This window comes from Gekko japonicus, unplaced genomic scaffold (genome assembly GCF_001447785.1).
Source record: "Gekko japonicus isolate JY-2015 unplaced genomic scaffold, Gekko_japonicus_V1.1 scaffold631, whole genome shotgun sequence".
NCBI lineage: Eukaryota > Metazoa > Chordata > Lepidosauria > Squamata > Gekkonidae > Gekko > Gekko japonicus.
Window position 1 is genome coordinate 765,100 of NW_015168670.1, and position 22,859 is coordinate 787,958.

Consider the following 22,859-nt stretch of genomic DNA (forward strand, 5'->3'; position numbering starts at 1 on the left):
GATACATTCAAACAGAATAGTGTAAAGGTCATAGTGACCTGTTGATTTATAAACTAATGGGAAAGTGCAGTATAGAAAGAAAAAGAAACAAACTGCATCCCAACTGGGTTTATTTTAGATCATTAATACTCTGCACTGGTTAAATAAAGAGTAAGTAGTGTTTGACCTGTAGGCCAACAGGAACAATATGGATGACCCATGGAATAAAGCATACAATCATTGATTGTAGCAGAGGATGCAACAAGAAACAATAGTTTGACCACTGGACCCTTGTCTATTAGGGCAGCTGTTTTGAGCAGAATAAACCATATGCTCTCTTTAAAAAAAAGTAGTAAGGAGTTTATCCTACTCTGTAACATGGAGCCAAAGAGTCTTACAACACCTCGTCTTTCTTTCTTATCCTCACTAGAACCCTGCAAGGTAGGGCACCATGAGAAGCTGTGAAAGTACAAGGTCAGGAAATTGTAACACAATTTGATATTTGAACCTGATCTCCTAGGGCCAGACCAACACTGAATCCACATATAACACTGGGTCTTGCTGTGAATAATGTCACATAAGAGTGACTTGTGCGGGCTAAGGAATCCCCCAATTCATTGATGGTCCCAAAGGATACCATGGAACCGAGAGGAGTGGCAAACTACTTAGGCTTGCCTCCCAAAGCATACTTGCCGATTAATTCTGGGTTCCCCATGAAGATGGAAACAGTAAGCTTTGCCTGCGCTTGAAATAACACCTGTATTGAAAAGCCTTGTAGGAGTAAGTATCAGTGCTGAGAGAGTGCAGCAGGGCGGTGGATTGAGGCTGCTGTGTTAGCCTTTAAAACTAGATTTTAGGAATAGGGCTAATGTGGGACTGAACAGAAGCCACGACGATGAATAAGCAGTGCAGCTCAGCAAGTCTAATCACCAGAGATGCAACACCCAATCTATGAAGTAAGCAAAGGGCCAAACTAAACATCAACGTCATTTTAGAGGAGAAAACAGTCATTAAAAAATTGCCACAAGGGCCTGATCCTGTGATGGCAACCGATGATCTTGGTTCCCCTATCTGTACCTTTCCATACTTTAAAAGGCATACACCCGGAGGGGGAGGGGGGTAAGATTACCTGTTGCAGCCACACTGCTGGCCCAATCAAGAGTCAAGACCAGGCCCTCATGGCAATTTTTAAATAGCTATTTCCTCCTCTAAAATGGCACTGGTGGCTACGGGTTAGCCCCATGGTTGCTGTCACATTTAGTATGGCTCTAAGTCACTCTTCTTCTGCATTGTCTTCATAAAATGAAAGTGAATGCTTAGCTGGAATCTACCCGGTTCAAGATACAGCAGGATACAAGACAAGCCACTGGCTTCTCCTCCTTTTATTTTTCTCATTTATTCATATTGATTTATTTATATTAATAGCTCAACTAAAAATCAGTGGGACATGTAGAAAGTTATAGTTTGAAGTTAGTTTAATACATGGCATGACCAAGGCATTCTAAATGCCTAATACCAACAAAGGTGACAAGTACTGCTGACAAAATGAACATTATTCTGCATTTAGAATTCAGCTCTCTGTCTCCACTCCCAAGTAAGACTGCCAGCCTCCAGGGGGGAACTGGAGATCTCCTGGAACTACAACTGAGCTCCAAACTAAAGAGATCAGGAACCCTGGAGAAAACAGCTGCTTCAGCAGGCAAATTCTATGGTTCCTCCTCACTCCCCAGGCTCATAAGAACATAAGAGAAGCCAATGTTGGATCAGACCAATGGCCCATCTAGTCCAACACTGTAACACAGTGGCCAATACCAGGTGCCATCAGGAGGTCCACCAGTGGGGCCAGGACACTAGAAGCCCTCCCACTGTTCTCCCCCCCCCCAAAAGCACCAAGAATACAGAGCATCACTTGCTGCAGCCTGTGAGTTCCTATCTATACCTTGTGGCTAATAGCCACTGATAGACTTCTACTCCATATGCTTATCTAATTCCCTCTTGAAGCCGTCCATGCTTGTAGCCGCCGCCACCTCCACCCCCAAATCTCCAGGAATTTGTGAAGCCAGAGTTGGCAACCCTGTTCCTAAGCTTTAATAAACCGATTAAATTAGCAGAATTTACAAAGGTTATTGGTTGTACCAGCATGGCCTGGTACAGATCACATTTTAAGCTTTACTTGGAAAAATGTTTCCTGTTACATTACCTGATGAAGATGATGCAGTGTTGAATATTTCTCCTGCCATGAACATTGATCAGCAATAAACTGGAAAATGAGCCTTTGCACTAGTGTGGAAGAAGTTGGTGCTTTCGCTTCTGCAAGAACAACCAAAACTTTATAGTAAATTAAGTTATATCCAAAGTCATTTTCATTCATAGCTGAAAGAAATTCTAACTATATGTCTACAGGCCTAGTTGAGGTAGTAAACCTGTGCTGGGCTATGCCATATAGGGCTGAATGGTTAATAATGGATAACAACAACAACAACAACAATAATAATACCACCACCACCACGGGAAGAATCTGCTCCAGTTTAGGAATGTATACAAGCTGACAAAAAAACTATTTTCAAAACAGCAAAACCCTTTTCAGTCTGGCTTTAGGCCTGGGTACAGAACTGAAATGGTTTTGATAAAAATTTAACTTGCCTTGAGTCTTTTGGGAGAAAGAAAGGCTAGAAATAACATAAATAAAAATTTAAAAAGCAAATGAACAGCACTTGACCTTCACCCCCTAAGAGTGAAATGTATGCATATGGCAAGGAGCAGAGAAGTGAGAGACAGAAAGTGGTAGGGCAGAAGTAGGACCAAATATTCTCATTATAGGTGAAAACCTCATTATTTTCAATATACACTGCCAGAGTAACGGTTAAGGCAGGCCATGATGCCAGTCTCCAGTAGGACCAGAAACAACCCTTACAGAAAGTCCATGAAGTGAAGTAGTGGATGACATCCCAAGATGGATATCAGACAACAGCAAATCTAATCATCATGTGTGAAAGCTGGCTTCATCCAATCTCAGAAGGAAAGCACTGAAGAAAGCCTTCTCTCTGCTCTGTTATGAAACCATTTCACCAGAAGGTCATCTAAGTATGGATAGATGTGAATCCTTAGTGCTCTCAGGTGATCCACCACAACAAACACATTTGGTAAAAACTCTTGGGAATAGAGGCCAGGCCAAAGAATTGGTGAAGTTTTGTGTTGAAACTGGTGATTTTAGGTGGTGGTGGTGGGGAGTGCTCATGGTAGGAGGGTAGGGTAGGCCTACTGCAGGGGTCTTCAACCTTTTTAAGCCTGTGGGTACTTTTGGAATTCTGACATTTTGGAATTCTGACATTTTTTGGAATTCTGACATGGTAGGTGCAGCTACAAAATCACTACTACAAAATTGCTGCCACAGGAAGTGGAGCTAGCCACAAAATGGCTGCTGTAGCTTACATTTGGTCACACAGAAAAGATCCTCGTGCTGTGGTGGCAGTTGCTTCCAAAGCAACATTTTTTATAAATTTGCACAGCCAATCACATTTCCAATGGTCAGTCAGAAGCCTTGCTGGGCAAAAGTCCCACCTGGCCCTGCCCACCTTCGAAAAATACTTGGCAAGTGCCAGGAAAGGTGCTGGCAGGCACCATGGTTCTCATGGGTACCACGCTGGGGATCCCTGGCCTACTGAGGCTAAGGAGACCCCTAGGCTGGATAGCTCCCAGAATGCTGTGAAGAGTTTCCAAGTGAAGCTTCTTTGTCTGCAGAAACTGGTAGACATGTGTAGAATTACACATTGCTTTCTGGTCTCCATTTTTTCTTTAGAACTGTGAAGAAGGTGGATAAAATGCCACCACATGACTCTTGCAATGGAATCTTTCAATTTCCTGGTTGTCTCAATACAAGATGTTGTGATCTAGTTTCTACTATTTATCTAGTTTCTTTGACCTAAGTACCCAATGAACTTGTATCAGGGAAGGTTTGTGAATTCATCTTTGAATGGTCTCTAGCAGCTACAGGATGGTGGTAAACATTTATCATGTACGAAAGAACTTCTCAGGTTTTGCCTCCTGTGTAGGATCCTGGCATTAGGCTGATATCACTCCTGAATCAAGTTGCAAGTCTGGGGCTGTGAGTTCATGGAGAACTGCCTGGAGAACGCCTAAGACCTGGGGAAGGGGTGGGCCAATCTCCATGAAGATGTCCTTAGATCACAATCTTGAAAATGGAAAAAATTATTCACTTACTGTGAATGTCCTTTCTCAGTTATTCCAAGGTGCTGCAGTCTAAACTGTTAGGAGAAGCACCTCCTCCTGGACACAGGAAGCATTGTGAGCTTTTTTCTGACTCCAGTAGGAGCGGCTTCATGCATCCAGGAGAAGGTGCTTCACCTAACAGTCTAGCATCCCAGGACCCACTGGAGACTTGGACTGGATATGCTGGGCCTGATGGCCAAGACAGAAACCTTGTGCACCTTACGTATGAAGGCCTCTATTTCTACCCCATTGTACTTGATCAAGTTACACTATCCTGAGGAAAGACAGTCCCAGTAAGAAGTATTCGTCCTAGAACCTGTATCTTGCCCATTCTGGGGAGCCCAAGAACTACACTGCTTCGTTGTGCAGCTTCATCTTTGATCCAGATGCACTCTTGTAGAGCTTCTGCCTAGGCAAAGTCACAGCAGACCTCCTCTCTGCTCAACAACTAAACCAACCAGTGTTCCCTCTAAGCTGAGTTAATGTGAGCTAGCTCACAGTTTTTTAGCCTCCGGCCACACATTTTTGTCTCAGCTCAGGAAGGATGGCTCCAGAGCAAACTAATTTATGCAGTAGCCACATCTCCCGCTCACAACTTTAATGCCAGCAGCTCACAAAGTACGATTTTTGCTCACAAGACTCCACAGCTTAGAGGAAACATTGAAACCAACTAGAAGGAAAGAAAGGAGATTGCTAAAAGAAGATGAGGCCTTGCAAGCTTGAAGATCCACAAGGCAGCTTACTTGCTCAGTGGAGGCCTGCAGTAAATTGGGAGGGTTTCTTTTTAGGAATTGAAGAAGCAGTTTCTAGAAGTCCTGCCTGCTGTAACAGAGAGGAGGAACCTCCTGTCTTCGGACACTCTCCTCTAGAGTGAGAACAGCTCTATTTAACTTCTGTGTATTCTAAATTGTTTTATTGTAAAGGCTCAAGTTTTGTGTGACTACCCCAAAATAAATCCTTTTGCATTGTAATGGCTTGGCAATTTCACTGTTTTTCCATGGAGTTGTTAAGAACGAAGACTCGTAAAACTAGACTTTTAAATATTTTAGTGAAGGACATACTGGAAGGACATTTCACCTGGCTGAAAATTTAAAATCCCTTTCAAGGGGGAAAAAAGGTCTTGAAAGCAAAACAGCTCAGAACCTTACCATCCAACAATGATTCGAAGTGCACACCAACTATCTTCCTGTAGAGCTTTTTGGTGGTGAAAGCAGCAACATCTAAAAGCAGAAGCAAGATAAAGATTGAGATGGATTTCTGAACCTTGTGTCTAGGCAACACCACTTCAAGATGCAGAGGAGGGCTAACCTAAATAAATATCAAAACTCTGAACACTGAAAAGTAGCATGTCAAGGAGAAGATTGGCTGGAACTTTTCTCCCTTTTGTAGAAACCAAATTCACATCTGAAGATATACAACTTAGACACAGGCTGACAACCTTAGTTATGACATCAGAATGGAAGGCAAAATAATACTTTAGTCTGTATCAAACCATGCACTTTTTATAGATCTGATACTCTGATCAAAAAGAACTCTAGCTGTTCCCCAGTTAGTTATGCCTTACCTGAACTGGTGTTTAAAGTTTTTAAAAATAGTTTTAATGATATTTTCTCAGCTACTATGAGGATTTCATTGAACCTTACTACTTCTAATAGATAATAATTCAGTTTTGGGTTCTTTTGCCATCAAGGCACAGCCAACTTATGGTGACCCCAGAGGGTTTTCAAGGCAAGAGACATTCAGAGGTGGCTTGCCATTGTTTTCCTCTGCATAGCGACCCTGGTATTCCTTGGTGGTCTCCCATCCAAGTACTATCTAGGGCTGACCCCACTTAGCTTCTGAGATATGATGAGACTGGGCTAGCCTGAGCTATACCAGTCAGGGCAATAATTTAATACACTGGAATATATGGGGAAATAAATTTGCCAAATATGCAGTAACGGTGAAATTAACAACTTATTTGAGAAACAGATCAATTATGAAATTTGAGGAGAGATGGAGTATGGACCATGCAAGCAGGAGACAAATTTAAAATGAGAAGCAGTTTAAAATATTGTATACAAATGTATGGTAATGAAGAAGAAGCACAATGTGAATTAATTTTAAATGTAACATCCTGAATATAAATGTGCATAAGGAAACGGACTTTGGGGAGAAACATCTTCTTAAATTTTCTTATTATGATATATAATAGACTTTCCTTCTGTATTTTTCCTATATTAACTTCTTGTTAAAAGTAATATGGGTATGCAAGTATATAGCAATGATGGAACTAATAATGTAGCTACAAAATAGACTAGTTACAAATTTTAAAATGTAAAATGATGACTATACACGTACCCTATCAGAAGTAAATATCACTGAACTTTATAGACAAAGTCCTAAAAATTTTCAATGTAGTGAAGGGGGCATTGGAGAGAAAGATTTTTTGTATGTTATACTTTGTTATATATAATTATGTTAGGTAACCCTTTTTCCTCTTTCTGTATTTCCTTTATACTATTTTTTTGTTTTCTCAAAATAAAAAAAATACACTGGAACATAAAAACATATATTCAGAAATGATGCTTTCAAGCATTCATTTATAAACCAGGAACACGTTTTTCCTGTTTTTGCCACTTACCCACAGGGCATTCAAGCACAACAGTGAGTTCAATAGAATCACAAAGGAAGGTGAAAATTGCCTGCTGATCATTCCATTCTTTCATCACCCACTTAGAGAAGCTACAGAAAGATATTACAAACATAATTTATCAAAAGACAATCAGAACAAGGCAAATATGCACTCTAGTATGGTTCTGTGGCTTATTATTAAGTTTCTCCTTTCAAAAGACAGGAGAGTTCCTAAGTAAAGAGTGCTTAAAATACATGGCAAAAAATGGGGCTCAATAGCCATGGACTACTTTTTTCAAAATTGATTTTCTGAACATATTTTCAGCTCAAGGCTATAGCTGTATGAGCAGTAATGGACAGATTTACATACTTTTAAGTTGAGATCTCAGGTCCTAATGAAACATAATTAAATGTAGTTTTAAAGACAGTAAAAATCTGCCATCCCTCTTTAGAAGGTGAAACTGAGTCAGTCTTGAATTCTAGATTCACTCCTACTGAGGATGATACTGAAAGACATCACTAATCTTAAATATACTGCAATAAGATATGCTGGTATGAAACTAATTGGCTGGTAGGTAGCATCAGAATAAGAACACTTTTAATTTAACCCTCTTACTTGTATTTCTCCATATGTTCCTGACAACTTTTGGCTTCTTCCTGGAGACGTCCTATTTCAGAAACTCTCTGTTGTTGTTGTCCTCTAAGATTTGACTGATCTCTGCAAGTATGCCATTAAAAAAACTACAACGTATCAACAAAATATCCTGAATAAGTTAACCAAGAAGCTTTTTTGAGATGAAAATGCAAGTCAAAATCTACCTTTGAAGTGCCTCCTCTTGAGCTTTGTAGTTTTCTAGCTCTTTGAAGGGGGAAAAGGCAGTGAGAATCCAGCAGTAGGCAATAAATACATAATAAATATTTGATTAAGACAGTCCAGTTCCCAACAAGATTCAAATGCATGCTTCTTCACTAAACACAAATGTGCACATTATGAAGTTCCTATGTGGAAATAATTTCAGTATATTACGGATCATAATCATACATGATGGTCCTACAGGCAAGCAGTTCACAGCATGTACACAAAATGTACATGTTCGAACAAGCTACAGCCAATCATAGCTTTCCACTGCATGTACATGAATATTATAATAGAGAGATTCACCATGTGGAAAGCTGGCCTAAACGTACGAGAATATCATCTTTATTTTTAAGCAATACTAAGACAGTCCATCTTGAAGTAGTTAAAAAGTTGGACACACCAATTCAGAACATTTACACATAACTGACAATACATTTATCACGCCATGCAAAACAGCTCCATTACCTTGCTCAGTCTGTCTCAGTTTGGACTCATACTCTGCCACAGATTCACTGACCTCTAGCTCAGACTCTTCCAAGTTAGCAATTTCTGAAAAGCAAGCAGTACAAGAATAGTCAATCCCAAAAAAATCTCATACTTTACTCAAATGAACCCAGCAGGAAATGCAAACTTTGTACCTAAGGAACAACTTGGAGAATTCAACTTCCAGTAATTAGAAGTTTTATTTACATAGGGTTACCAGATGTCCTCTTTTTAGAGAACATGTCCTCTCTTTTTGGTGTCCATCCTCTTTTGGGCTCTTTTTAAAAAATTGATGAAAATGTCCTCTTTTTGGGTTGGAAGGTTAGGAATATTCCTAGTTAGTAGCAATTATCACAGCTTAAATAGTAGGGGTATTTAAAATGAGAGTAGTCATAGTAATCATTTGTTTGAAGTAGTCAGTTGGGAAACATGTCCTCTTTTTTGCTTTTCAAGATATGATAAACTTAATTGACATTAACATTCCTTCACGCTTTTGCCAAACAGCTCAAGAGAATAAATGAATATATTAAAAAGTCTCAGGAAACAGTAAATTAGAGGTATTTTTTTCTTTCATTGTATCATTAAATATATCTTTTTATTTTATTTATTTTTATTTACATGTGACTTCTATACCGCTCATGACCCCTACTGGGTCTCAGAGCGGTTTACAAGTGGCCTACATTATTATAGTCAGATCCTACCTAGGGCGACAATTGTGCAGGGAGGGGTTGCCTAGCAGCACCCGGACGACAGGCTTCTCTCCGTACTCGGTGGCTCCGGCGTAGTCTTGGCATTCCGGCGAGCGGCGACCATCAGCGGGCTGCAGATGGACCCTCCGTTGATGCGCACTGCTCCTGGACTGCGGCGTTCCCGGCTACTCGTCCCTTCGGGCTCCAGCCGCGCCGCGTCGCTCCGCAGTTGCGTCATCCGGTCCCCCCTCGATCCGATGTCGTCATCGCTCCTTCGGTCCGCCAGACGCTGCCATTGTTCTTCCTCGCCGCCGCTGCTTCTCTTACTGCCATCGTCGCCGTCAACCCTCCTGGCACAGAACCAGGAGGAGGGTGCCCCCCGCCTCTAAGGCAGGTACCCATTTCTCTACTTGCAATTACTTTCGAGCCGCTGGGTTGGCGGGAGCTGGGACTGGGGCCGGTAGCTCACTCCAGCCGCAGTGGGGATTCGAACAGCCATTATGGTTGTTCGCTATAGATGTTACTGCAGGTGCTGTTACTCCCTGCGCCACCACTCCCTAGGATAATGAGTAAATACCAAAATCTCCCATATATTAGTCATCATCCTGCAGGAGGTCCTGTAAGAAGGGGCTGTGTGTGTTCTACATCGTCAGTATAGTTTTAACTAGCTGAGATTTTTAAGAAGAAATCACGTTCAGCCATTGGGGCTGTCACAGGAAGAGGTGGGGCCATCATGCAAGGCTTTGTTGTGGATGGGGAGCCCTCCAGTCCCACACACACATCGTTCCCTTTCAGCCCCAGAGCTGGCAAGGACCTTGGTTGGCTGTACCACTCTGGATTGACTATAAAGATCCACACCCTCCTTGCCCCCCCCCCCGCTTCCTCTTTGGTCAGGACATGCCTTGTTGTATGGCTCAATATGAGACGTAAAGGACCCAGGCAGAGTAAACAAAAGAGACTAATTTATTAAAACAAGTATTTGTAAAGAGCAGATTAACACAGGGTATGTTACAGACACACAGGGCAAATTTTCCGGAAAAGAAGCCAGCTGGAAAACAATAAGGTTCTGACTGAATTCCTGTCACTATTTCAGCACCTAATCCCCTTTCACGTCAGACTCAACGCCACCTTGAGATTATCAGGTCACTTGATAATAGCCCCACTGCAACCCACCTTAGAATCATACAGTTGGAAGGGACCTCCAGGATCATCTAGTCTCAACTTCCTGCACAATGCAGGAAATTCACAAATACCTACCTCTCCATACCCCCAGTAATCGCTGTTTCACACCCAGAAGATGACAAAAAAAAAACCCCAGGATCTTCAGCCAAACTGGTTCAGAGAAAAATTGCTCCCTGACCCCAAAGTGGTGATCAGCATTTCCATGTGGGTGTAAGAAAGGGTCACAAGAACTAAGCACTGATGCAACCCTTCTTGCCCTCCCTTTCATGACCTTCAGGAAGCAAACCCCCTACCCTTCTGGTGCAGAGTCTTATATGCTCCCTCTACCAAGGCTCTGCCTCCTTAACAGCAATTGGTTCAGTTTTTCCCTCCACTTTCCCCGGTCCACTCCTGAGGCTTAAAGAGTGCCTGACACATATGTCTGCAGGAAAATTTACAGCAAAGATGAGGCCTTTAAGTGAGTAAAAGGCTGTTTTGAGGTTTACTGGCCACTCCACCACTCAGCCTCAGCTCTAGGTTCATGACAGTGGCCCAGAGGGAAAATACAGAGCATCATCAACTCCACATAGGGGCTCCAGCAAAGGCTTTTATTGCTCAGGAGGAACAGGAATTGAGGATTGGGAGATGAGACCTGTGGCTCAGCGGCAGAGCACATTCTTTGTACCCATAAGGTCCCAGACTCAATCCTTGGTATTTTTAGTTCAAATCCTGACTACAGGAATTTGATTTACTGTTAACAAAAAACACCTTCAGCAATATTTCAAAACAGTTCTAAACCAAATTAATGTGTTTGGGCCGTAAGGCTTTCAGCATACATCATAGATAACAGGGAATGAGATAATTGGGGTTCTTCTACCAGGAAAACAGAGTGGTCTAAAAAACATTTGAGGCCGTACCTGCTTCCAGAGCAACAAGACAATTATCCATTTCTTTAAAAAGTTCATCCATTACATGTAGTCTTGACTGAAGCTTTTCCCACTGGAGCTTAAATGTAAGAAAAACTGATATTTAGAACCTAATTTTTATTTGTGGTTAATTGTCATCTTGGCAAGGACTCTATTTGCTTAACTCCCAAATAAAACCAGCTTTTAAAAATTCATTATCCTTTTATCTAATTCTCACCCAGAACTTCCATGTAGGAAATTGGATCGCATTCACACCTGCTTATCTTTAAAATTACCACTGTATTAGTTATTCCCTATCCTGCCCTGGATAGCCCAGGCTAGCCTGATCTTGTCAGCTCTCAGAAGCTAAGCAGGGTCAGGAATGGCCGGAGTTTGGATGGAAGACCTCCAAGGAATGCCAGGGTTGTAACATGGAGGCAGGCAATGGCAAACCACCTTTGAGCGTCTCTTGTCTTGAAAATCCTGGCACCATGAGTCAGCTGTGACTTGATGGCAAAAACCAACAAAATAGTTATTCCTATACTACTGACTGTTCCTCTTGTCCCTTGGACAGATTTGTGAGAGGGAAAAGGTCATGGTTGGTCTACTGCCTTAGCTAGACCACTAGGTTTTGATGGATTAAGATTCGAGTTCAGTAGCACCTTAGAGACCAACCAGATTTTCAGAGTCTAAACTTTTGGGAGCTTTGACTCAGTCATAAATCAGCCTTTGAACCCATGAGTATCTCCCAGTCTATGCTACCCCATATAGTTCTTGAGAGAAAAATATGAAAATGCCATGTATACCGCCCCAACCTTGTTGGAGAAATGGCAGGAACCAATGCATTAAAAGCAGTTTTCTATGCCAGAGGGAAAAAAGCCACAGATTGCCTCACACTGGCTTCCAGAAACAGTTTTACCTGTGCATTCTGCACCAGCTTCATGTATAATTTTGCTTTCCCTCTGTGAGCCAGTACTTTGCTTTTCTTGGCAGAACAGGATTTCATTTTGTTCAGTGCTGCTCCAAACTGTTTCAGCTGCCAGCGGGATTCAGGATAGTACCAGGAAGAGAAGAAAACTGATTAGGTTGAGAATGTGGCAATAGCAAGCTGCAGTCACAACAGAATAAAATTTCAAGCCCAGAGGTGCCTAAATATCTATTTAAATCAACCTGTAATTGAAAACAAACAAACAAATTGCGGTGTTTCTGAAAGATTTAAGTAGGATTTTAACACAATATATTTATGAACAGCTTTTGTTTCTGGAATACTCAGCAAAAGGTTTAGAGCAGGACTGTCAAACATACGACCCACAGGCTGGAACAGGCCCCTGCAGGGTCCCTATCTGGCCCGTGAGCAGCTGGCTCTCTAGTCTGCTGCTTCTTTCTCTGGGGCTGCTGCATGGCTTGCTTTTACCCATCTCCCTCAAGTGCATGGGGAGAGAGACAAAGCCAAGCCCCTCCTTCCCTCTATTGGCTGAGGTCTCCTCCTCCTCCTCCTCTATTATTTGCTATCCCTGACTGAGATCGGAAGCAAAGAGGGGGAAGAGAGACAGAGCGAAAGAGAGAGAGAGAGAGAGAAAAGGAGGGAAGGATAGGAGGGAAGCTCTGATGGCATCAGAAAATTTCTCCTGACTTCCTGACTCTTCCATTGGCTTCCTTGGCAGCAAGGCGAGAGGGCTTAAGGCCATGGCATTGGGGAGAAGAATCTCTCCATCTGAAGCTGTGTGCACATCACCCAGAGGCAGGTGGGATTGCCATGCTTGGGCCCCCGACTCCCCTCAAAGCCCTGCGCGCTTCTGTAGCACACTTGTTTGGAAAGCTGGCTCGCCTCACTCTTTTCAGTGAAGCCTAGCAATGTTCTCTCGTTTAACAATGCAGAATGAAAGGGTGTAGAGTTGGCCCCACTCGTGAGAGGAGACTGCCATGTCTGGGCAGGTTTGATTGGCATAACTCCCCTCCCTGCCTGCCTCCCTTTTTACTAAGTCAGTGCCAAGATGAGGTTTCTCCTCTTGCTGCTGCCTGGCAGTGTCTTGTAATCTGCAACTGGCATTGGAGATGGGGGGGGGGGGGGGGGGGGGAGGCGAGGTGAGCTCAACTCTGGAAAAAGTTGCTTGCTCTTCATTGCAAAGGACATTTTAACTGGTTCGTGTGGTTGGAATTTCTCCCCCCCTCCTCCTGCCACCACTCTTTGGTAGGGCTTGATTAGGCTTCCCACCCTGTTTATACCTGTGGCTCAGTGGTAGAACATCTGCTTGGCATGCAGAAGGTCCCTGGTTCCAACCCTGTTATCTCCAGTTAAAAGCATCAGGTAGCAGGTGACTGGAAAGACCTCTGCCTGAGACCCTGGAGAGCTGCTGCCAATCTGAGTAGAACTGCTGCCTGTCTGACTTTGACAGACCAGGGGTCTGATTCAGTATAAGGCAGTTTCATGTGAGGGAGGGGGAAGTCTTATGAGACAAGCACAATTTACACTGAGATCACCCTGCTCTGCTATTCACTTTGAGACCTGATTAGTATGGGTCGTCTGGTCACACAAATGCAGGTTAAGGAAAGAGATGTCTTGGGATAAGGGGAAACTAAAAGAAATTTATTTTGGCTTATTCTGAGAAGGTTTTTTTAAGATTATATTTCTCTGTATCTATCTGAGACTTTATTTTCTTTCAAAAAGACCCTGATTAGGAATTACAACACTGACTGGACTCCATTAGAATCATAGAGTTGGAAGGGACCTCTAGGGCCATCCAGTCCAACCCCCTGCACTATGCAGGAAATCAAAAGATACCTCCCCCCCCCCCACCATCCTGCTCCATGCCCAGAAGATGGCAAAAAAAAAAAAAAGTTTAATGACGGGAAGTAGATGGCTAAATATTTTAAAATACATTTAGGGTTTCATATGTTCAAGTTCAACACGTCTCCCTCTTTCCCCACACCCACCTCCCTGGCTGCCTTTCTTCACATTAACCCCACCCCTTTGCTTTTTAATGTTCATTTTTATTACTAGCACTGAGTGGATTTTGCTCAGTCTGAAATCAACACATTATTTCACTTGGAGAGATCTTTATTAGGGGAAAAGAGCAAGAGTCCAGTAGCACCTTAATGGCTAACAACATTTGTGGCAGGACATGAGCTTTCATGAGTCATTACTTCTTTCTTCAGATACAGCTAGAATGTGAGCCCATCTGTCCTATATGTGAGAGAGTGAAGTGATTTCAGATTCGCATCTGCTCCAACCCCTTTGACAGAAGCAGATGAAATCACCTTTATAAAGTTTATATCTCTGGTACCTGGTGTTACATTTTATGGCACACATGGCTCACCTCAACAAAGTGGCATTTGTGTCAGATCCGGCCCTTGTAACGAATGAGTCTGACCCCTCTGGTTTAGAGTATGGCCAGATTATCTTGGATAACAGAACTACCAGGCCCAGCCACTATTCTGTTCTGCTGCAGATTCTTTTGCTTTATTTTTGCCTCATTGTATCTGTACCTCATCAAGTGCCCTGTTGAATGCTTCACATCTGGATTTAGTATGTAAGTGAATCCCTTTCCCATCCCTCTGTGCATACAAACAAGCTCAGCAGGTACATTTGCACAGTGTCTGCTGTTAGGTATGGGCACAAACTGGTTCACAAACGGAAATTTGGCCCAAACTTGGGCTGGTTTGGAGTTTGTGAACCAATGTTTGGGGAAAGTGCCTTTCCTGAACAGTTCCGGGACTTGGGGCAAGTTCAGTTTGGTTGTTCGTGGCCAGTCATTTAACCCTTAGGTTTTGCTTTCCCCCCTTCAAAGTGAGGGGAAGCGAAACTCACCAGTTAGCTGGCTGCCAGCCATTGAAACCCTCATTTTTGATCCCCGTTTCAAGGGGGGAAAGCAAAACTGACAGGTTAAATGGCTGCTAGCCATTTAACCCCTACAGCTGACCGGTGGACCCAAATGGCTACGAGCCATTAAACCTCTAGGTTTCGCTTCCCCCTCAAAGTTAAATGGTTGCTAGACATTTAAACGTAACAGCTGGCTGGCAGACTTGGTCAACTGTTAGGTTTAAATGGCTGCACATCATTAAACCTCTTGGTTTCACTCCCCCATCAAAGTGGGGGGAAGCGAAACCAACAGGTTATATGGCTGGCAGCCATTTAACACTTCCGAGGTGTGTCCCCCTCCCCCGGCCTCAGCAAGTGACAGTTGGAAGAAAGGTGGAAAGGAAGTCTTTTCCAAGGCAGTCCCTGCTGAACTGAACTCGCCAAATCGGCTCAGGCGGGGCCCTTTTTTGGGTTCGTGCCCATCCCTATCTATTACGCTGGCTCCATAGTGTCTTTCGCTGGTCCTTTTCCTAATGTTCCTTCTCGTCTTTAAGGAGTGCTGAATATGTGTATTTCAATCATATCTACCAATAGGCAATAGGTTTTGCTCATTTTTCTGATATTGCATGGCTCCTTGCAACTTCAGAATCCCAGCCTAAAGCTCTCCAACCCTACCCCCATCTAGCCAAAAATATTAGCATAAGAGTGCTCAGCTGTCTTTGTACATGTACACAGATTTCTTTTTTAAAATATATCTCGGAAATTCTAAAAATAATCAGCATGCATGGGCAGACAAGCAGTGCTCAAAGAATAGCTGATGGACAACCACATATAGATGAAACAATACATGAAAAATCGCAGCACTGTAAAGACACCTCAATAGCTACAGTTACACAAATACATGCCCGTACCTCCTTATCAGAGCAGGTTCTCATTACTTCCCACAGACTTTTATGCACATTCACCAGAAGTTTATCTTTGTTATCAGCACACAACTTGAGTCTGAAACATTAATAAAAAGTGCATATTTTTAATGAGTCTGCAGATTTAGAGTATCAAGTAACTTAAACCGTGCTTTCAACTGACTGTATATTCCTGAAGTATTTTCCGATATTCATTACCTTTTCTGTAAAACTATTAAGGCCTGCTGTACTAATTGTAGATTATTTGCACCAAACAGCCCTAAAATAGGCATTTGGATTTCCTTCAGTTTTGTTTGGACAACAGCTTCTTGAGCTGTAATCAGGAGGCACTGTGGAGCACCCCACAAGCCCTGAGAGCAGCTTTCAGGCAGGATGGGGGGGGGGGAGTTTAAATGCCCCGGGATGAATACATAGCAGCTCACACTACATTTAGATACTCCCACCCCCTTGCTTAAGGCTTGATATAAATATTTATCTGCATAAGGCCATTCAAACCTTTTGGAAAAGCTTTTCTTAACAGTTCAAATATTCTTCTGTAAAAAAAGGAGAAAGATCTACAATATTACAACACATTTCGCTACTATTTACTCAGACCTCCAGGCGTTCGGTGTCACTGAGCTTTCTAAAACTTAAAACCCACACCATCTCTTTTGTTCCACTTCTGCTCCAAAGGCACAAGCAAACACCAAAGCCATTGTAGAGAAGCTTCTACCTGATAATGTCTGACCACTGAAGTAATCGTCTTTCATTGTATTATTTTATTAATGTTAATTAACAAGGGAGTTTTGCTGATGGATATGGGCAGGTGTTTCTACTATATTCTTGAAAATCAGCAGCACCAGGAAGGAGGGATGAAGGTAAAGGTCACTACAGGAAAGTGATTAGGCTTGTCTTACTGTCTACAAAGGATAGGAAAACTCAACGCATATTTAGAAGAACTTGCAAAACTCAGCAAGTAACATCAAACAAACACTGTTGATGGACAATAGCAATCTTCTGAATGCCAATGATACTGCAGCTCTTTCAGATTTCAGTTACATGCTGACACATTAACAAAAACTCCAAGTAGCTTACTCTTCTATTATCTCAGAGAGAGCTTGACAATCTTCATTGTAAATCTGCAACTTGGGATGGTAAACATACTTGCTGAGAATCAAATCTTCTGGGGTAGGAGATGCATTGACTGTGTACTAGGGAAGAGAAAAAAGCAGACCCAACATGGTTCTGTGCATTTCAGATCCAAAAACATGATGCGTGTGCACCAACAGAGCTTAAATGTGACTGGTTTTGTTGCAGCAATCCTGGAAAAATAATAAGCCGCTTATCAAATTGTGCAGTGGCTTGCCTCTCCCAAACCACCACAACAAGAAATAGGAACTGTCCATGAACAGGCTGACTGCAGAGTATTATGGAGCTCATAGGAGTATGACTGGCACCTCCTTTCACTCTAATGATTTTTCTCACTTTTGGGTCACATGAGGAGGATGAGGATATATATCTCACTCCTAAATTCTTCTGAGCAGCAGCAAAACTTTGCAGGTATTTTTGTTACAGAGCCTATAGGGAGGGATGTGGGACAGCACAGTTGATCACTTTATGAGATGGACATTAGTTACAGGCAAGAACAACACTGATTTCTTCATTGTGTTCTCTTGGCAGTCCCACATGAGAGATGAGCAAGCTAACATTGTATTAGATGGTGGGCGTGTGAGGCTCGCTGCTAAATAAGCTTCGGTAACCATTTTTTCTACTTCAGTTTCCCTTCTGAACATTACTTCGGTTGAGTAATGCTTGATAAATGCAGGAGAACCAGAAACAGCCCTGCATGCACCTACCACAGGAACTCCCCTCAGAAAGGCAGCTGAAGATGCTTCAGCTCTGGCTGATTAGCCACAGATTCGCAATGGGCACTCAACTTATGCTATCCTACAATATGCTTTTATCAAGAAAACAATCCAGTGGAGGTAAAGAAGATCTGCCTGATCTGTCCTTTCGGGGGGGGGGGGGGGTTTGGGGGTTTTTTTTAAAAAAAGTTTTCCTTTTTTGTTGTTTGGGGGGGGGGGGGGGATTGTGTGTTTTTTTATATGTGCATGTGAGTGTGTGTGCACCTGGAAGTCATGGCAATCTCTGGTGATGGACTGTGTGTGCACCTGGAAGTCATGGTGACATCTGGTGACTGACCCCTACTGGGGCCTGGAGGATATTCAGAGAGGTGGCTGAATATGGCCTGCCCCCACCTCCTGCCTCTGGTATTTCAAGGAGGTCTCCCATCTAAGTACTTGCCAGAGTCAACCCTGCTTGGCTTCCGAGATCTGATGAGATCGGGCTTGCCTGGGCTATCCAGGTCAGGGCTGCCCAATCTGTCCTTTCATTTTATCATCATAACAAACAGACCTTTCTGTTAAATCTCTCCACAACAGCAAAGAGAAAAATAAGGCATGCTCTCCACCAATGCTCCCTTTAAGCTGTGGAGTCTTGTGAGCAAAAATTCTACTTTGTGATCTACTGGCATTAAAGTCGGGAGTGAGTGATTCGGCCACTGCATAAATTAGTTTGCTCTGGAGCCATCCTTCCTGAGCTAAGACAAAAATGTGAGTCGGAGGCTGAAAAACTGTGAGCTAGCTTAGAGGGAACATTGCTCTCCACATCTCAAATGACTGGAAGTTAGAGAAAATGGTTAGCAGGAGAAGAAAGAACATCTCATGCTCCAATGAGCTCTAGAATATTCCAGGCTGGCCTTTGTAGTTCCCATGTGAGACTTGTACACAGACGATGAAGATTAAAAGGTTATATTGCTGAGCTGTTTTTCAGGCAAATTAAAAATTTATGTGCCAAATATGAGATAAACATGTAGATTTATACACTTACTTTGGGTGGGAGCAGGCTCTGGCGAGGTTTCTGTATGAGAATATGAACTTGGAGAAGTGTAAAAAATTCCCCGACTGTGATAAAACCTTCCCGCAATTTCTGAAAATGAAAAATTCAAATTCCCAAAGAAGGCTTATACAAATAAACTTGGGAATTTACATCAAAAATCATCAATATAGTTCTTCCTAGAGAAGGAAATTAAGGGTTATTAAGTCGCTTACGTACCTCCTGCAAATTTTGTTCACAAATACTGTCCATAAGACGTTCAGCCTCTATTTCATTATTTCGCTGAACTAGGAAAGAAAAGGAGGCATGATTAACAAGAAAATGTGTCCCACTCTTAAATATATATAGAATACCCACCAAAATATATAATCTGGTGCCCATCAAATGTTTGTAGAGAGTGTGAGGGACTGGATGAGGCTTTTCCAGCAGGACCTCCGACTGGTTGAGCAGATTATTTTAAAATATTGCCTCAGCAGCATCTGCCACTGCAGCACAAGGGTCTTCACTGTGTGACTCAGGTAAGCTGTTTGTACCCAATAATATATTTTTAAATAATGGGTTCATTCTAAAAGGCATCCTGTTAAACAGACCATATGCCTGAAATGTTGAAGAGTTACTATTATAGTTAAGCATAACTTTATTCCCTGACATTTTGTGGCTACTTCCGCCTCCTGGGACAGCCATGTTGTAGTTGCGCCCACCACCCTATGTCAGAATTCCAAAAGTGCCCATAGGCTCAGAAAGGTTAGGGATCCCTGCAAGTTTAGATCAAGTCCTGCTGAGACCTTCTCAGTGAGGAAAGTCACCCACCAAACACATCTCCCTCATCCTGTACTAAAGAGGCCTGAAAATTACAAAGAAGCTACAATGAATGGAGTAATAGATACAATGAGTAAGTAGTGTTCCATGTGCCTTGGTGTTTAGTCATGCCGGCCACATGACCACGGAAACGTCTTCGGACAGCGCTGGCTCTTTGGCTTTGAAATGGAGATGAGCACCGCAACCCTAGAGTCGGACTCGACTGGCTTTCAAACAAGGGAACCTTTACCTTATACTGAATATAGAGCAATTATCTCAAAATTTTAGTCTGAGATCATCCAGTAAAACTGACTGGAACCATCATATCTGAAACAGTCACTCTTCTTCAGCTACCATTTTCTGAGGGCAAATGGGAAATGTCTATGTCCACCGTGCCCTGTCAGGCTTCTTGGGATTGCTGGAGCTAAACCGCTGCAGTAGATGAAGTGTGCTAGCCAAAAATAATATTATATTCACCATCATTTATTTCTTTTATTTTTAAAATTTCTAACGTGCATTTTTTCACACACTAGACAGGTCCAAAGTGGCTCATAAAAACACAAAATCAGAAACAACTAAAATAGATTAAAATACACAATCCACATAATCGACAAAATTACCACAAAATTGACTCTAGACACCATTAACTGACAGTCCTCTAAAGCATCGTCACCACCTTGCAATCTTTTCTAAAAGCAGAAAGGATGGAAAGGGAAGCCTGCACTACAAAACTGAGAATACTGCAGGTAAAGCACAGGAATGGGTAGAGGGCAATGTTCCCTCTAAGCTGTGGAGTCTTGTGAGCAAAAATTCTACTTTGTGAGCTTCTGGCATTAAAGTTGTGAGTGAGCGATTTGGCAACTGCATAAATTTGTTTGCTCTGGAGCCATCCTTCCTGAGCTAAGACAAAAATACGTGAGCCGGAGGCTAAAAAGCTGTGAGCTAGCTCACACTAACTCAGCTTAGAGGGAACACTGGTAGAGGCCGCTCTCATCTCCTTCGGAGATACTACAGTAAGCAAATGTTAATGAGTTGGGTTAATATAGGAAGTAGTCCCTAAGATATGACAGTCTCAGGAAATAAAGTGTTTTAAGAGGTAAGTACCAGTACCTTGTATTGAGTCTAAACAGATAATCAATACAACACCACTCTCAGAACTGGTGTAAAATGCTCCACTGGTTCACCCCAGCCCACATGTAAGTTGCTGCGTTTTCTATCAATTGGAAGATTCTGGGTTGTCTTCAAGAGCAGACCCCCACAGAGTGTGTTGCAATATAAACCACCAATCAGTGTAGCCAGACTGTTGGAATAAAGGAGGCATTAAAGCCTCTGTGCCAAACTATGCCTAACGTGACTTCACTCTGCTTCAATACCTGATCCTGTTTAGGTCAATACAGTTTGTACTGAGGCATCAGCTCCTCCCACTAGCTACCTCACTGCAGCCCAGGGGAGTGAACAGCCTCTCTTATATGCCCTTTCAAGGTACTGCCTCCTTCAGTGACTGGTTCCCATTTCCCCCTCCATTTCCTTCAGTCTACTCCAGAGACTTGGAGCCTGACAATTTATGCCTGCAAAAAATTTATAGCAAGGCCTGAGATGGGAGTTTTAGGGGAAAGCTATCTTGATGCCCATGGGTCACTCCAATCTTCAAACTCATTATTTTCCCATAATGCCTTTATGAAGGGACTGATCAGAGAGGGCAAGAAAGACTACTAGTATGGAGATCTTTGTGCCTCATTAGCATTGTCCTACGTCACTCACATACACGTGTGTCTCACACACAACACGGTACAGTTCCTTTACCTCCTGAATTAGCTGAAGTTAAAATAATCAGTTTAGAAAGAATTCTTACTACTTAGATCTGAATCAGCCTTAATTGAATCCAAAGAGCTGCCATTACTGCCGTGTGTCCTTTCCATATTTGAAGCCATCATGTCTTGGGTGTTTTTGCCTTCAAGAGTTTCTTCATTAGGTACTACAATGCTGGGAAATGGCTGAAAATAATAATCATTCAATACATATTAGGTCAGTGAGATGAGAAATAATTTGCCTGTGGATCATCGTAAGAACCAGTTTTTTAGATTATGCAAGACAGTAAGATCACAAAGAAGGTAATCACAAGAAGTTTTTCCCCCTAGGCTACTTGTACCACAGAAGTTTTCTAAGTACAGCAAACCTTCAAGTGCCACTAGTCAATGTAAAATTTTTTTTTTTAATCTTTACACTTATATCCCACCCTACCCGCGGACGGGCTCAGGGCAGCTTCTGCAACTGACCTGCAAACTACCTCATGTTACAGAATTAAACTATGTTCATTAGAATAAAACACTAAAAATAGCATCTGGTTACCTGTATATTCCTTCAAGCCTAATTTTACTAGATTACTTGTGAAAAAATATTAAGTATATAACATACAATAGAAGCCAATGTAAAATTGGGGGGGGGGGGGGGGAAATCGAGGTTCAACTGTGTATGCCATGTTTCTCAAAACTCCCAGAATAAGGCTATTGACTGACTTGAAGCTATGTTCATTCATTACTTAAGTAATCCCAACACCCAAGGGGAGACAGAAAAGTTTTAAAATAACAAATACTTGATATAAATGAGCCAAGTGGACTAGCAGGTACAATTTATTTAATTGTATTCACTACTCTTATAGTCCAGTACAATGGTTGGATATTATACCCATGGCACTGCAGAAATGCTCTGGTGGATCTGAGCTCCTAAATTCAATTCACTTCTCTATACTGATGAGAAGCTAATTTTATAGACTTAGCAAGAATGGCCATGGTCTTACAAAGAGCTTACACCTCACTACCATACCTGTGACTAAGTCGTGATTCCCGCACAGCCCACAACACTGCACCACCTTTGCCAACAGACATGAGAGCTGGTCCTGAGCATTCCAGGACCTTTCAGAACCAAGCTCTAATGACACCATCATACCAAACACTGTGCTCTGGCCACATTGTCAAACTCCCATTAAGCTACGTTGGGACTGGTTATGTAGAATGGTATGAATGCTGGGGCATGTTAGAAGTATACATGTAATATCAGTTCCTTTTGACTTCTTATTCCCCCAAGTCATATTATTTGCCCTGCAAAATACCTGAGGACAGAGTGTTCACATTTGGGAAAAAAATGTCCTGCTGTATCCCCAAGGGGCCTATGTAGGCAAGGGTCAGCATAAAGTGGGTCAGCATAAAGTGTGGGCAAAGATCAGTGATTAGGCACGCCGATCCTGATTTGAGCCCATATTTCCAGACTCTGTAAACATCTGGATGGATCAGTAACTCTGATCCATCCAGTCTTGACCTTTGCACATCCGTAGTACCTGTGGAGGTAGCTTGTTAATTATTGTACCTATGTAAGCATCTTTAAGACATATCTGTTTTCTCTGGTTTCTGTACGTGAGCCCCAACCTCACTGCACGTGGGTAGGGGGGAAGCAGAGTGTGCATAAAATAAACTACTTGCTGCCTTGAGAGGCAGACTGATTTCTCTCCCCTCAAGAGAACTGTCTCCTGTGATTCCTTCATGTGGCGCC

At 42.5% G+C, this 22,859-nt stretch overlaps 1 protein-coding gene across 1 annotated transcript in view; it reads right to left on the bottom strand.

Annotated features, from left to right (window-relative positions):
- CASC5 (cancer susceptibility candidate 5) overlaps positions 1-22,859 on the bottom strand; it is a 46,328-nt gene that overhangs the window by 4,951 nt on the left and 18,518 nt on the right. The window contains 13 exon segments of the mRNA XM_015415327.1: positions 2,180-2,289; positions 5,358-5,429; positions 6,833-6,933; positions 7,439-7,540; positions 7,642-7,681; positions 8,147-8,230; positions 10,932-11,019; positions 11,839-11,955; positions 15,630-15,720; positions 16,716-16,831; positions 18,510-18,608; positions 18,735-18,797; positions 21,185-21,307. Of these exon segments, the coding sequence (XP_015270813.1) occupies positions 2,180-2,289; positions 5,358-5,429; positions 6,833-6,933; positions 7,439-7,540; positions 7,642-7,681; positions 8,147-8,230; positions 10,932-11,019; positions 11,839-11,955; positions 15,630-15,720; positions 16,716-16,831; positions 18,510-18,608; positions 18,735-18,797; positions 21,185-21,307 (1,206 nt within the window).